Source organism: Acartia tonsa, chromosome 10 (genome assembly GCF_053477335.1).
Source record: "Acartia tonsa isolate MP-2025a chromosome 10, ASM5347733v1, whole genome shotgun sequence".
Classification (NCBI taxonomy): Eukaryota; Metazoa; Arthropoda; class Copepoda; order Calanoida; family Acartiidae; genus Acartia; species Acartia tonsa.
Genome location: NC_137269.1, coordinates 26,925,621 through 26,940,062, shown reverse-complemented (window position 1 = coordinate 26,940,062; position 14,442 = coordinate 26,925,621). Strand labels below are relative to the sequence as shown.

General features: G+C 30.1%; 2 protein-coding genes across 2 annotated transcripts in view; both read left to right on the top strand.

Moving 5' to 3' along the window:
• unc-13-4A (BAI1 associated protein 3) overlaps positions 1 to 14,442 on the top strand; it is a 253,039-nt gene that overhangs the window by 153,499 nt on the left and 85,098 nt on the right. The gene's annotated exons all lie outside the window — the stretch shown is intronic.
• LOC145329748 (neprilysin-1-like) overlaps positions 13,358 to 14,442 on the top strand; it is a 59,618-nt gene continuing 58,533 nt past the window's right edge. The window contains exons 1-2 of the mRNA XM_080174127.1: positions 13,358 to 13,728; positions 14,093 to 14,278. Of these exons, the coding sequence (XP_080030253.1) occupies positions 13,576 to 13,728; positions 14,093 to 14,278 (339 nt within the window). The 5' untranslated portion in view covers positions 13,358 to 13,575. The remainder of the gene's footprint in view (positions 13,729 to 14,092; positions 14,279 to 14,442) is intronic.

Below are 14,442 nucleotides of genomic sequence, written 5' to 3'. Positions count from 1 at the left end.
CAATAAAAATTTATTAAAGCAAGAATGATTTTGTCTATAGTTAGAACGGCCACAGCTACTAACAAATTTTATATTAGAAAATAATAGAATTATGTTATAAAACAAAAGGATATAGAATATATTTACAGTAAGTTCATAATTTAGTTTTGCTAAAATTTTATGGAACAGTAATTTGCGAGATACTTTCTATTTTACATTGTAGAAATCAGTTTTAATTTAATGAAGTAACTAGGTAAGAAAGTATTTTTAAAGAAAACTAGCTTATAATATTTTATTTTATATGAGGAATGAATGTGAGCTATAAATGCATATTTCATACCGCATTTATTCAGGGATCTGATAGGAATATCCGATAAATTGATTTTTATCCCCAACAATGATACACAAAATTAGCATTTCTTTAAAATACAATTTGTGGTTGAAACGTTTGAACACTTAAGTTAATAGAACAAAACAATCAAAATCCAATGAAAGTCCCTAAATTTGTTAAGCCAACGAATAAGAATACTATAAAACTTTGGGGACTAGTGTAATAAACAGTTTATAAATATTTAAAAAATGTTAAATACATAAATAGTTCAAAATTTGTAATTAAATTAGGATGGTGTTGGGACCCTTTGGAAAAATAGTTATTAACCTTACCTGGACCTATAATAAGCTTCGCTGTAAAGAAGAACCATATCGGTTAAGAGGTTAACACAATCTTAAGCTTCAGATAGACTGAGAGATGTCCTATTACTTTTATATGAGGATAATAATTATATAATACTAGACACAGATTGAGATACATCCTGTTACTTTTATATAAGAGGATAATACTCATACCTGTACCAAGTCCCTGACAAATATCCAGAAATGGGCAAAGCCTGGTTCTGTGCAAATTTGCCAAAACCTATCAATTCATTATTTGGTTATTATAACTTGTTTCCATTTTCCCTGTCCAATTTAATTTAGAATAATGGCTGCATTTGTATTTTTTTTATTTTGTTTAAGAGCTAGGTTCATAAATAGATTACTTTGTGCTTGAGTAGTTACTAGTTAGTACTCTTAACTTATTGATTGTAGGATATGAAGGTATGTATTTTGGCATAAGCTCTTCAGGATCAGACACTGAATCCCAACCAGAGCTTACACAGCATTGCCTGTTTATTGCAAGGGTTTGCTCCTAATCTATCTTTAAAGAATAAAAGTAAGGGGTAGGTGGTATTTAAACCGTAAAATCTTCAACCTACATTAAAAAAAAACAAGATGTAGAAAAAAATTGATTCGCTGCTCGCTGGTGAGGCAAAATGTTTTATGTGAAAAATCCTCCAAAATCACAAAAATCTACAAAAAATTAAATAGAATCATAGATGGGTTATTAACATAGAATTTCTTTTTGATTTTTGTAGAATTTTAAGAATCCACCTCAGGTCGATGCATAAATTTAAAACCAATTACAAAAAGGTCAGCAAGATAATTTTAAAAATCATGAAAATTCAAAATTGCAACAACAAAAAATTAAGAAGGATTGATCCCTTTATTTTTTAACTTTTCATTTTCTGTAAAACCACATTAGATATATATAATGCTCTCTTAGCTACTTAAATAGTAGCTTGTTGTTACAATTACAAATCTTAACAAATAAACAAGAGACGTCCATAAATTACAGAGCTAAGAACCGGATAAGACAAATGGCAATAAACTAATGTACAGACACGATTTAAAAAAAAATTCTTGTATACTTTAATTATTGGAAGTAAAGTTTGGATACCGAATTTTTTTTTACGGGTTGTCAAGATTCAATTTAGGTACTTAAAGTATTAAGCTTACGAATGTGATATTTTTCTACTTAAGGAACCAGTATTAATTACATTCTAATGTTCCATCCCTCCCTTGGTTATTTTACTTATTTTAATTTCATGTTTCAGGGACGGGTGAATTTCTTAACTACGAGAAATCTCTGACTTTGATTCTATAAAGAATATACGCTGCACATATAGATAATATATGTATATACGTGTGTGTATGTATATATGAGTAAAGAGATGTGTTTGTATGTAGTATAATAAAGGAGTATATAGGCCCATCCAGACTCATTTCTCCGAGAGAGTTTGAGAGGATACATGGACCCCACACTCACAGTTATAATATACATTTGTGATCACAAACACACATATACACACTATCTCAAAATCAAAGTATATTACAGATCTGGAGTGACACTTTAAATTTTTACAATTACATGGTACAGTTCATGATATTATACATAACATTTAACTTCTTTAAATCATCTAATTTTATTTAATTATCAAAGAATGAATTTTAATTTTATTTGAATATTTATTTTATTGAAGCAAATTAGTTTAATGTTTGTAATTTGTCTGAAAGAGACTGTAAACAATTTAGATGAGAATTTAAAGTCACAACTATGTGTCAAGTAACTTAAAAATAAATTAAATGAAAAGAGTAAAATAAAATTTAAGATTTAATTTTAAAAGATATTGTTTTTTTTATTTTTTTCTTCTTTAATTTTTTTTAAAGGACTATTCATTAACCTAGTTTAATTTGTTTTGCAGTAATTATTTTTTTTACTAGATCTGAACTAATGACCTATTCTATCAAATATTATTCGTTTGCAATTAAACACCCTCCTGAGGTCTGAAGTAAATAACTTAAGAGATGAAACCTATTTAGAGATAATTGTCCTTGCTACTTTTGACTTTACTTCGAATTTATTGAAATTTATTTTTTACAGGGTTCATCTTTATCAATCTAACTTTATCATGCCATAATTAATTAAAATCAAAAAAAAATAGTTGGGCATTTGGTTTTTCCAATATTTTTAAAAATCATTTTGAGTTGTCTTCAAAACATTGTTTAACAATTTGATTTTTATGAACTATAATTTTTGAAATGGTTCAATTTTACGAGAAATAAAACAAGATTAGATTTAACTGTGGAAATATTTTTCATTTGCCATTAAAATTCAACTGTACTTTGCTACTTAAAGCCACAAAGCAGCACTACATACATATTTATTAAGTTGTCTGGAACAGTGTATAATTTTTTTAATGACATTCATGAAAAATATCTTAGATGGCAAAACATGAAACATTTTATTTTACTGAACATAGTATCTTGTCATTTTTGAGTTTTTATTCTGGAGTGTCTGTTGGATTGTTTTCTCAATGCTTGAACCTATGTCGTCATGTGGTGGGTACAGACACTTAAGGAAAGTCTCTAGGTCCAACTCAAGCTTCACTTTCCAGCACATAATGACTTGCAATGCTATTTTAAGTGAGCTACATTCTATTACCTCATCATAGCAAAGTATGATAGGTGTCCCTAATTAAGTCACCAGAATGAATGAGCTTTTTCATATTCTAATCAAATTATATATTTCGTCTTACAAAACTTTCTTTGCTTTCATAATAATTTTACCATTTGATCAAATATTATATATAAACACAGGTTATATTTTTAACATTTTATTGATGGAAGACAATTGTTTTACTATTAAATAGGTCATCAGTTTCAATTAAATGTCTTTGCATTTTGAATCCTTTTAACAGACTAAATAATAAGCAAAAAGAAGTATGTGTGAAAAAAATTTTATCCTGTGCAGTTACAATTTATTACATATTATATAAAGAATACTGCTTTGGATATGGTTCATTTCATGCACTTTAAAAGAAGAAATTTGTCCCTATGTGTGCACTTGCTGAGACAAGTAATATTTATAAATCTTCGAAATTTAAATTTGTTGCCATACCAAAATATTCTCTTGCCTGGAAGGTCCACTTTTTAAATGAAATATTTCTTTTAACAAACATTTGAGAATTATTAAGCAAAAAAGTTTAAAGAAAATAACATGCAAGCTGAATTAGTTATCATTCATTATGTTCTAGATTATGTACTATATATATTTTCATTATTTTTTACCCAGGATCCCCTTGCATATATTAAAATTAAAAGCAAAAAAATGCCTTTTGCTGTCTGTCAAAGGCTTTGATTAATGCCTATATTCAAATGAATTAGTTTTGAACTTAATCATATAAAAGTAAAAGTAAGTATCTCGAAGAAGAAAGATTTTTTTGTCCGAAGACATTTTTTTATGTACGTTTTATAGAATCAAAAAATATATAACAGTGCTGCATAGGGTTTTATTGAGGGTGGGGGGGGGGGGGGGGGTTGTTAAATCCTGAGGGATTGAAAAGGTTGAAGACAGGTAAGCCCTCCCATTCAAAATTTTAATTGTTAAATTGATACCACCTTACTACATGCCCAATCTTGTAAAGATTGCAGCTTTGAAATTTAAAAGTTTTGATTCATTGTTTAAAAACTCGTTCGACTACATTTAATAAAATTGGTATTATAATATTTTTTTATTTGAAATTAAGCAAAATAAGAAGTTGTTAAACTGTACCATGAAACCTACTAGTGTGTTGCTGGCTGAACAGAATTATATAAAATATATAAAAGTGTAGATAGAATGCTGGGCTAATGCTATCATGAGTGTTGATTAGATGTGAATAGATAATATAAACAAACCTGTAACTAGAACTATTTTTATTGATACAACACAACAACTTGATTATGTTCCAACTACATCACATAGGAAAGTGCAGGAGTTAACCTTCATTTTTAACCTATTTTTAGTAGCATAGCTACTCTATTAATTTGGCCTTTTTGTCATTCCTTTTTCCTAGAAAAGAATAGTTCTAATATTTTAATTTGATTAGATTTCTTGTTTTGGTGTAACTACTCTATTTGACAAGTAAACCATTAAAACCCCTTCAAATTTATATCAACATTTTAAGAAAACCTATGTTTCTAGCCCCTACGGAGAGCTCTAGGTACAATTGTCGGACTAATATAACAGTTACTTAACCTACCTTATTTATCTCAATTCGACGGAAATTTTCATTTGTATGTTAATCCATAATTTTATTGACCTTTAGCTTTTAGTCATAACATTTTCTATGACTAGGTTACATTCGTTTGTTTGTCATTATCACATATCTTGTGTAATTTTAATGTATCTTATTTCTTTATTGGTGGTTTTTTAAAATAAAAAAGTAGCTATTTAAATTAATTTTACTTTTCAGTTAATATAGCAAGGGCTTCTTACATAATTGTACTTGTTTTATTTTGACATTGATGGTGATTAATTAATTTCACAATATATGGAGCAATCAAAATTATCTAAAAATAGAAACAAAAAAAATAAGTAAGATATTATGGGGGTCTACAGTAACTAAAATATGCCTTTTTTTCTCATTTTGTTTTATACCTATCAGCATTATGGCTTAACTAATTATTTGTAAAATCCGCGACCCTAGATAAAGATAAACTATAGTTTTTACAGTTGCTATCCCTAAACCGTGGCTTCTAAAATGATAAATCATTACACACATTCAAAACTTTTAAACTGTGAAAAAACGAACCGAGTTGATAGTGTCAAAACTAGATAGCAATAAAATAAATTATTACTATTGAAGCCACTCTTTAACTAGAGAATTTCCATCCGACTCTCCGTATGTCTGTTTAGCCAGTATCTTTTTCTTTCGTTGATTTCAAAACTCGCCAGCGAACTTAATCTACAAGTGGTGCAAATACTTCTTGATATATAGAAAAAGCTTTTAAAACTTTAAACTTTTTCCAGTTTGGCTTCGAAACCGATTAATATCAGTTGGATTGGACATGGTTCTCTTCCAAACTGCAAAATCATGTATAGCATCAGCTTGCAGAAAATTTTCCACTAATAATAAAATAAAAAGCTTACAAATACTACCAGTTTGGTAACCCGGGCTTTAGGCCCCTCTGGGGTAACACAATTGGTTTTAATCATATGATTTTAATATCCGCGGAAAGCTGTCTATAATAAAATGCGATAAATTATTATTACCGTAATACCAATTAACTTTTTTTCACTAAAAGAATATTAATAGCTTATTATGTGCTGTGTTACTCATCAATGCAGTCATCCTTGTTAAATCATATCCCGACTTTTATTTGTAAATTGAGCTGTGTTAAAGTTTTCAAGTGTCCTTTTACACTTGAATTAATTTCTAGAGGAGATAATTTAACTGGGCTCGGCAGCCGCGCCTCAGCCGTATGTAAACCTCAGTAAAATCGTCATTTTAAAAGTTAAACATTAAATTGGATGTCTAAACCTTGTTCCGAAACAGAATTCCACCTTTTCAGAATTGATAGTTTAATTTTACAAGTTTGGACACTGCAAGGTTTATCTTCTAATCAAGAATTTAATAATACAGTCCAACGAATGAGATAACATGTTTATAAAATATTTGGAAGAAGTGTAATTTACAGTACAATGTCTCTTCCTTTCATACCCGGGCCTACAGTGTACAGCGGATGGAAATATTCCCAAAAGTCTCATTTATCGCGCGTTTTCTCAAGTTGTGCGCTTTCTGTGGATAGTTTAATCTTGTGAGATCTTAATTCATATTTTATACTTGATCTAATTATTATTATGTTTTTATCATATATTTAACATTAAATTTATTTATCTGAAATTATCCCATTCTCCATTTCATACAAGTGCCCTTAAAGGCCTCTAGTGGCGTTGGCCGCTTGTGTAAATAAACACTTAAGCACATTTCTCGATTTTAGAATATCTTTGCTGACAAAAAAAAATCAGTATGAAATTATGAATTACAAAACGATTAGCAAGCACACAAACAAACATGATTTGTGTTTTAAGAAATCAAAACATTACAAGATTATAAATTCTATCAAGGATTTATAATATTCTTATTAATCATTATAAGTAGCGAAGCTACTCTATAATTCACAATGTCCGTCCGTCCGTCTGTCCATCCGTCCGTCCGTCTGTCCGTCCGTCTGTCCGTCCGTCTGTCCGTCCGTAATTAATGAATTGGGGGAAACGTGATTTTCTCGGTTCCTATAAAAGATAGAGAGCTGAAATTTTTTGACAACATTCCCATCATTAAGGACCACAATTAACTATAAAACTTCAATGGCGGTCGGACTGCTTTTTAGCAGGTTTTAGGCTATTTTTTATATTTTCCAAATTTTCCCCATATCTTTGGTGTTTATGGTCCGGTTTTCAAATTTTTTTCAGTTAAAGATATCAAAATTAAATTTCCCGTCATTTGAAGAAAACAACAATGACGGTCAGACTGCCTTTTTGCAGGTTTTTGGCTATTTTTATATTTTTCACATTTTTCCCCATATATTTGGTGTTTATGGTCCGATTTTCGAATTTTTTTCAGTTAAAGATATCAAAATTAAATTTCCTGTCGTTTGAAGAAAACAACAATGACTGTCAGACTGCCTTTTTGCAGGTTTTTGGCTATTTTTGTATATATCACATTTTTACCCATATCTTTGTGTTTATAGTCCAATTTTCAAAAAATTTTCAGTTAAAGATATTAACATTAAATTTTTGGTGTTTTAAGAAAAGAAACAATGGCGGCCAAACTGCCTTTTAGCAGGTTTTTGACTTTTTTTTATATGTTTGACATATTTCCCCATATCTTTGGTATTTTTGGTCCAATTTTAAAACTTTTTTGCATTAACAGTTTCAAATTTTTTTCCCCCATTGTTATGTGCATCTAGTATGTAATTTACTTTAACAGTCTTCATCATACAAAATAAAACAAGGTTTCGTGTTTATTTTCTCCAATAAATCTTTTCTTGATTTTAATAATAAAATACACTTTAAATCTACTTCTACGTATTCCCATCCACAATTTTTTGTGCTTCGCTACTTATTGATGTTGTCATCCTTGTTTAATTATTATATTCTATGTGGTTTTCGGTATCAAGTCTCTGGAAAGCTTCTTTATTTTTTAAATTTCCTTTTTTAAGCTAGATATTTATATTTAATTCTTTGCCGACAAAAATCAGCCACCCTTGTTTCCATTAAATCCGTTTTAAAATTTTCACATTTTACATTTTTATAAGCTGTTTATTATTAAACTATTGCATGCGTCCCCAGCATCTAGGGTCTCTGTTTTCGGAGGGATAGATGGGTCTCTGTTTTCGGAGGGATAGATAGCCTTAAACTATAATAAGACTAAGATATAAAATTAGATAGCCTAAAACCATTCGAGACCTATATAAAGCTTCCCTAAAATGGAAAGAGTGATTTAAAAATCTGAAGCCTCAGACAAAAAACGTAAATGTTTACATAATTAGATTGAGCTTTATATAACCTGTTTCTTGGGAGGCAAAACTTAAACATTGCGACTTGATTATGAGATCTGTACAATAAAATCGTCATTTATACTTTTGTAAAAAAAAATAACTATTGTAGACAAATTGCATGTAGGCCTTATTCATACATGTTAGAGTTGGGCAGCTCAAAAGTAATTTGTCTCATAAAGTAGAAAATGCAGCTATTTGTTGATTAACAGGAAAGAGAAACCTATAGGTATTCACTTGAACTTTTTCGAAAATCATACATTTTTTATTGCATAATTTATATACTGTTGACATCGCAACAGTGCAGAGCTGCTATTGAAAAATTGTATTATAATTTTTAAGGATGTCCAAGCTATTTTTATGGTTGGTAAAATGAGTGATTATTAAGGTTTGAGGGTGGTAAAATGATGGGCTTCAGGGATGTAATATAATGTATTTAAATATTTTAAGTAGGGTTGGGCCGGATACTTTTTTGGCCGGATACCGGATACCAGATATCCGGCTGATTTCAAATGCCGGATATCCGGTAACCGGCCGATTATCCGGCCAAATTACCGGATATCCGGCCGGATAACCGGCCAAATTACCAGATATTAAAGTAGTAAAAAAAAAATTTCTTCAGAAATCTTATATAAATTTACATAAAGTTAAACTCATTCAGAAAAAATGTTCTTCTAGCTTCAATAATAGAAAATTATAGCCATTTAAGATTTTAAAAAGCAGAGATTCTTGGTGTAAAGTATAAAAAATTATTGAGCCGGATATCCGGCCGGATACTTTCAATATCCGGTATCCGGCCGGATATTGAAAATGGCCGGATATCCGGCCGGATATCCGGCCACACCGGATATCCGGCCCAACCCTAATTTTAAGGGGGTGTTAAAACAAGGTTTTCAAAATTTGAGGGTGTTAAACACATCTTATCCGCCCCCCCCCCCCTCCTAACTTTTGGACGTCTATGTTCTTTTCATCGCAACAATTATATTTATTGACAGAACAGTTTTATGAAATATCTGTTTGAAAAATTTTAGGCTTTACATATATTAAGGGAAGAAAATTTCATTTAGCTGCCTAGTTCTGTCATTTGTATGTAGTAGCCTAATATGATAAATATTTCATAAGCTTGCAGCTGTTCTATAACTTGCGTTTAACTATGCTGAAATGCTTTAATTGTTTTTTACTCTATAATTAACTTATTTATGTTTAAGCACATATACTTAAAGGGAGTGTAAACGTAAAAAATTCTCATCTGATTATTAAATCGTAACATTTGCTAAGCACATTTCACTACACTGATCAACCAAAAATGTCCTAAAAAATATGCAGGAATAATGCCTTGATTTTATGATATTTTGGGAGGGAAAAAGTAAAAAACGGAAAATCTGAACGTTTTTGTTTCTTATGAAGTTTGTAGGGATATTTAACTTGTCATATATAGTTGAAACAATGTACTTACTATTAAGGATTTATTTTATGATATAAAATTGCCAATTAGTTTTTTAATAACGTAGTAATTAAGTAATAAAGCTCTATTTTAAATTCGTATTATTGACAAAAAAATACCTCACTGTCTACAAAGGGTTGAATCTCAGAAGTTATTTAAAAGAATAATAGCCTTTTTTATTGTGTTGGACAATAAATAGCCCACTTAGAAGAATTAGTTTACACTTTTATCAGACTGTTTATAAAGAAATATTGCACCTTACTATTTTCAAATTTGTGATTAAGGTAGGCGAGAGATGGGCCAAAATAGAGAACTATGTCAAAAAGTTTAGTTTTAGCTATAAAAGGAAAAAAAGACAATTAAGTGCACATTTTATATAGTCTGGAAATTTTTTCCCCAATCTTGGACATAATAAAAATCGGCGGAAAAAGCCGTTTTTTAAGGAAACGAGAGACAGTTCTGCCCTATCTTTGAGATTATATGAATAAGATGATGTTAAGGTTTGATAATCTGATGAGAAATTTTCTCATTTACAGTCCCTTTAATAGAAATTCAAATAATATTATATAAAAACCCAGCTATTACGTTAATAATCCTTCTTGAAAAATACAAACCATAGTCTTATTTTTGATATCTATAAATAGAAGTAACGATCTGTGTCTGTCTGTAAAAAAGGATCTTATTGCTGCTCAGCCGGTATTGTTTTCCTATTCTCATTTGAATACTCAGCAAACTCACTGTCAAAATATTTATGTTTTCTCATCTATGTTACACGTCTTTGGATTACTTTATCCTTGTTAATATTAGAAAGGGAATAATTCTGTATTAAGACCAGGTATAATATGCAGAGCACATAATACCATCCATTACATGGATGATTAAAAGCACAGCTTTTATATAATTAGGGTCGGTCCGTACATCCGTTATGGATAGCTCCTATTTTTCATTAAGGTATTTCAAACATAACATAATGATTCCTATAACATTTGGGTACACTTTAGAAGTTATAACAATTATTTAACCATTACCAGAAAGCCTATTAAAAACATGATTTTTGAATTTATTTTATTGGTTCAAAATTTTGGGTACTTTTATTGAATTATAATTAGACTAGCGTTTGTGCCCCTAGCATCTAGGGGCTCTAAATTCGAAGGGATATAGAAGGGCAGAAAATAGCTTTAAACAATAGCCAAGCTTATTTATAAAAATAAAATAGCCTAAAACCATCTCAGGACCTATAAGAAGCTTCCCTCTAAAGGAGAACCATATCGGTTCTGTAGTGAGCGAGATCAGGGAGTAAGGGAGGGGACAATGGGCAATTAATTCAATATAAGAGTAAGCAAAGAAAGGGCATGAAATCCAGTTTAATCCAATAAATTTGTAGGAAATTATAAAGGGATTGTTAATTGAATCATAGATTTCCATAGCGTCATGTAAAGTGAAATCACAACTTGTTTTTGATGAAATATATTGAGGTTTTTTGGTGTGATTTTTATATTAAAAGATTATTGGACCTGGCCAGCTGCTAGCAAGAATATGACTGCCCCTTTTTATATTGTTTATTCCCCTTGCCCCCACCTTCCATCTCCCTTCTCCCCGTCTGCTACATTCCAAACTAACACAACGAGTGTTTATTTCCCTTGCCCCCACTTCCCATATCCCTTCTCCCCGTCTGCAATATTCAAAACATACATAACGAGTAGCAACATTTCATGCGCAAGTCCCCAAACTCAGTCAGAAACTGCTAAATTCTTGCACATTCCCTTTAAGCCAGTCCCCAAAGTCAAACAAAAAAAGTTAGTACTTTATATTATAGGATGGTTCCAGACTAGTAGTGTTATTTCATTGTACATTTATTTATCGTTTATTGTCTGATCCCCTAAGATCTCTATATATAACTACAAAAAAAGATAAGGACCAATAAATTTGAAGAGTAAAATAACTAATAAGAATTAAAAAGGCAAGCTGAAACTGATATAAAACTAAGCTAAAATATTTATTCTTTCTTCAAACTATGTATTTAAGATGTACAGGGATAAAGCAGTGGAAAATAAGTTTATTCTTTTTTTTTACTAAAATTATTAGGATAATGGTACTTTGTTTACTAATTTCCAAGTTCATTTCTCTTAGCAAAAATTTTGAGCTACCTTTGATGGAAGAAACTAGTTTATAAAGTTCATAAAAAGGATTTTTTAAAACTCGATTGTCCACTCTCTCGCTGAGAATATTTCTGTTTACTTTACAAATTAGCATCCCAGTTAGAAAATAACATTTACATACACACACACTAAGGGCAGAAAAATATTATTCTATTTTGTTTTGATACTTATCATATCTGAATAAAAACTTGTCTATATGTTTACAAAGCTTTTAGCCTGCAGCTGAGATATTATTTTTCTTTTGTGTTTAGATTATATTCTAAACAATTTTATTTCTTTTATTTATACGTACAAAATAAAATAAAAATATTTACAAAAAAAGTAAAATCTGCATTTTACTGGAAAATGTGTAGGCTGTTTATGTTATACTGGTACACAAAGTTTTACAAACACTTTCGCTCATTTGTTGGCTTAAAATCTAAGGGAAATATTATCAAATCTTGATTTGGTAGTACAAACTAGCAATTTACAAACTTTTCCATTGTGTTTTTCTTATTATTTGGAGATGTACGTCAATATATCGTCCATTGTCTTATCCATAAACCTGGTCAAAGCAGTATTACAATTATAGAAAGAAGAACAAATAAGGAAAAATATAGTTTCCCCACTGCTAAATTTCAGTATCTTAAGAATAACTAGGCTATAAATGATTGGAGATTTTTATTATCTTGCATTCTCCTCCCCCCCCCCCCCCCTCCACAAAAGAATGGAAGTGTGAATTATACAGGTTCTTGTGTAGTTGGCTGAAAATTATTCAAAACTTTTATTAAATCATGATTTGTTGTTCTACACTTATCCACAAACAATTTTATTTTCAGAAAGGGTAATTTGTTCCTCATAACTGTACATCAAATTATCGTTTAGTGCTTTATAACTTGAGGTCATTTAAAGTTACTTTTGGTTTGTAATTTTATTTGATAAGATGAAGCCCCTAAAAATTTATCTAAATAGTATCTATAAAATAGTAGATTTAGTACAAATTGGAATAGACTTTAGAGGACGATTTGAATTGGTTTTCAATACCCAATACATATCAACCAGATATTTATACAAGTCCAAAACGTATTTTCATCATTAGAACATATATTCTATATTTATTTGAAGTTATATATTAATTATGCAACTAGTATTCAATTATATTATTACGTAAATCGTAATTTCTATAGTTAATCTATATTATCTTTCCTTGTACTCATTTACAGAAAAGATTATTTATATTTTATACCAAAATATGATCATAAAGCTGGCTAAATTATCCTAGGATGATGTTCCTTTTTGTGACACTTAGTTTTCTTCTTCTATACATAAAATCAAAAAGAAAATTATATATATTATTTAGACTTTAGATGTATAACCTAATCTTCACTTATGTCTAATCTCATAATGTATTTCTTAGGAACCATGCATAGCATAAGAACAGGAAAATAAAATATTTTTATTTTTAATGTAAGTAGGTCTCTAATTTACTTCCTAATGTAATTAATATAAAGAATTAAAATAGTAAGGCTGCTCTTTACATAGTTTTATTGTTTGTTATTTCTGTTTAAAAATAAAAAGTTTGTGATTTCCATAAGGATAAGACTGTTCGTTACAATTAAAAAATTTTGGAAAAACTTTTTCATGGTAATTTCTTTTTTAAAAACCTTGCTTAGATTAGGAATTTCAGCACTTTTTACCTAAAGGAAAAACTCCAACAAACCAACATCCATGAATCACACTCAACTCAAAGCTACAAATTCAAAAATCAATCCAGTGATCCCAAAGATATCCTTGAAAACGTAAAAATTGTTACAAGTCATGAAACGTGTAGACGCAGTGCCGTCCACAGATGAGAGCTACCTGTCCCTGGACACGGGTGTCGGGACTCGAGCCAGTGTCCTCACCCTGGACGGGAGGGCCAGTGTTATAACAAAAGACTGTAGTATACCTGTTAATGATGTTACCTCAAAGGTTCCACAAGAAAATGTGAATTAAAAATAAAACTTTAAAAAAAATCTAAATCACGGAGCCTGCTTTAAAAATAAGGGGAGAGTGGTCACAGGTTTAAAAAACTTACATACCTATCAGCATCCCAATGCTAAAAAGTTATCAAAAACTTAATTTTATATCTTGGTTAATTTATCGCTATTCCATCTTTATAGAAATCTTTTTAATGTGAATTAAAAGGAAAGTACATATTATAAACTTCCAATAATAACAATTTAGTTAAATGTTACCTAAAGCTTTCGTTTTAATATGCCTAGAAATAGTAAAATGATCACTGACTAACCTGATATTGTTTATAAAATATATTTCACATAATCATGTGATGAAGTATGTATGTCCATGGGCGCGAAGTATCCCGCCGTCATTATGTCGTCGCCACCGTACAGCTTGGGATATGTGTGGTCTTGTTGTGATACTCTGCCTCTGTCTCCTACTCATCCTTGTTCTATGTTTCCTGCATCCTTGTTTGTTCAATGGGGGCACCAGCCATCAAGATATGGTAGCACAGCCACAGGTACAGTTTCACATAGGAGACACATAGTTGGGTCATTTTATGGGCTAATTAATATTTAGAAAATCCAAAGTTAGATCATCCGCTTTGTCATCATAACGCTAATTTCATGTCATGTTATCTAATAAGGTGAAATTAACTCGTAGCGGGCTAAAATAACGATTTCC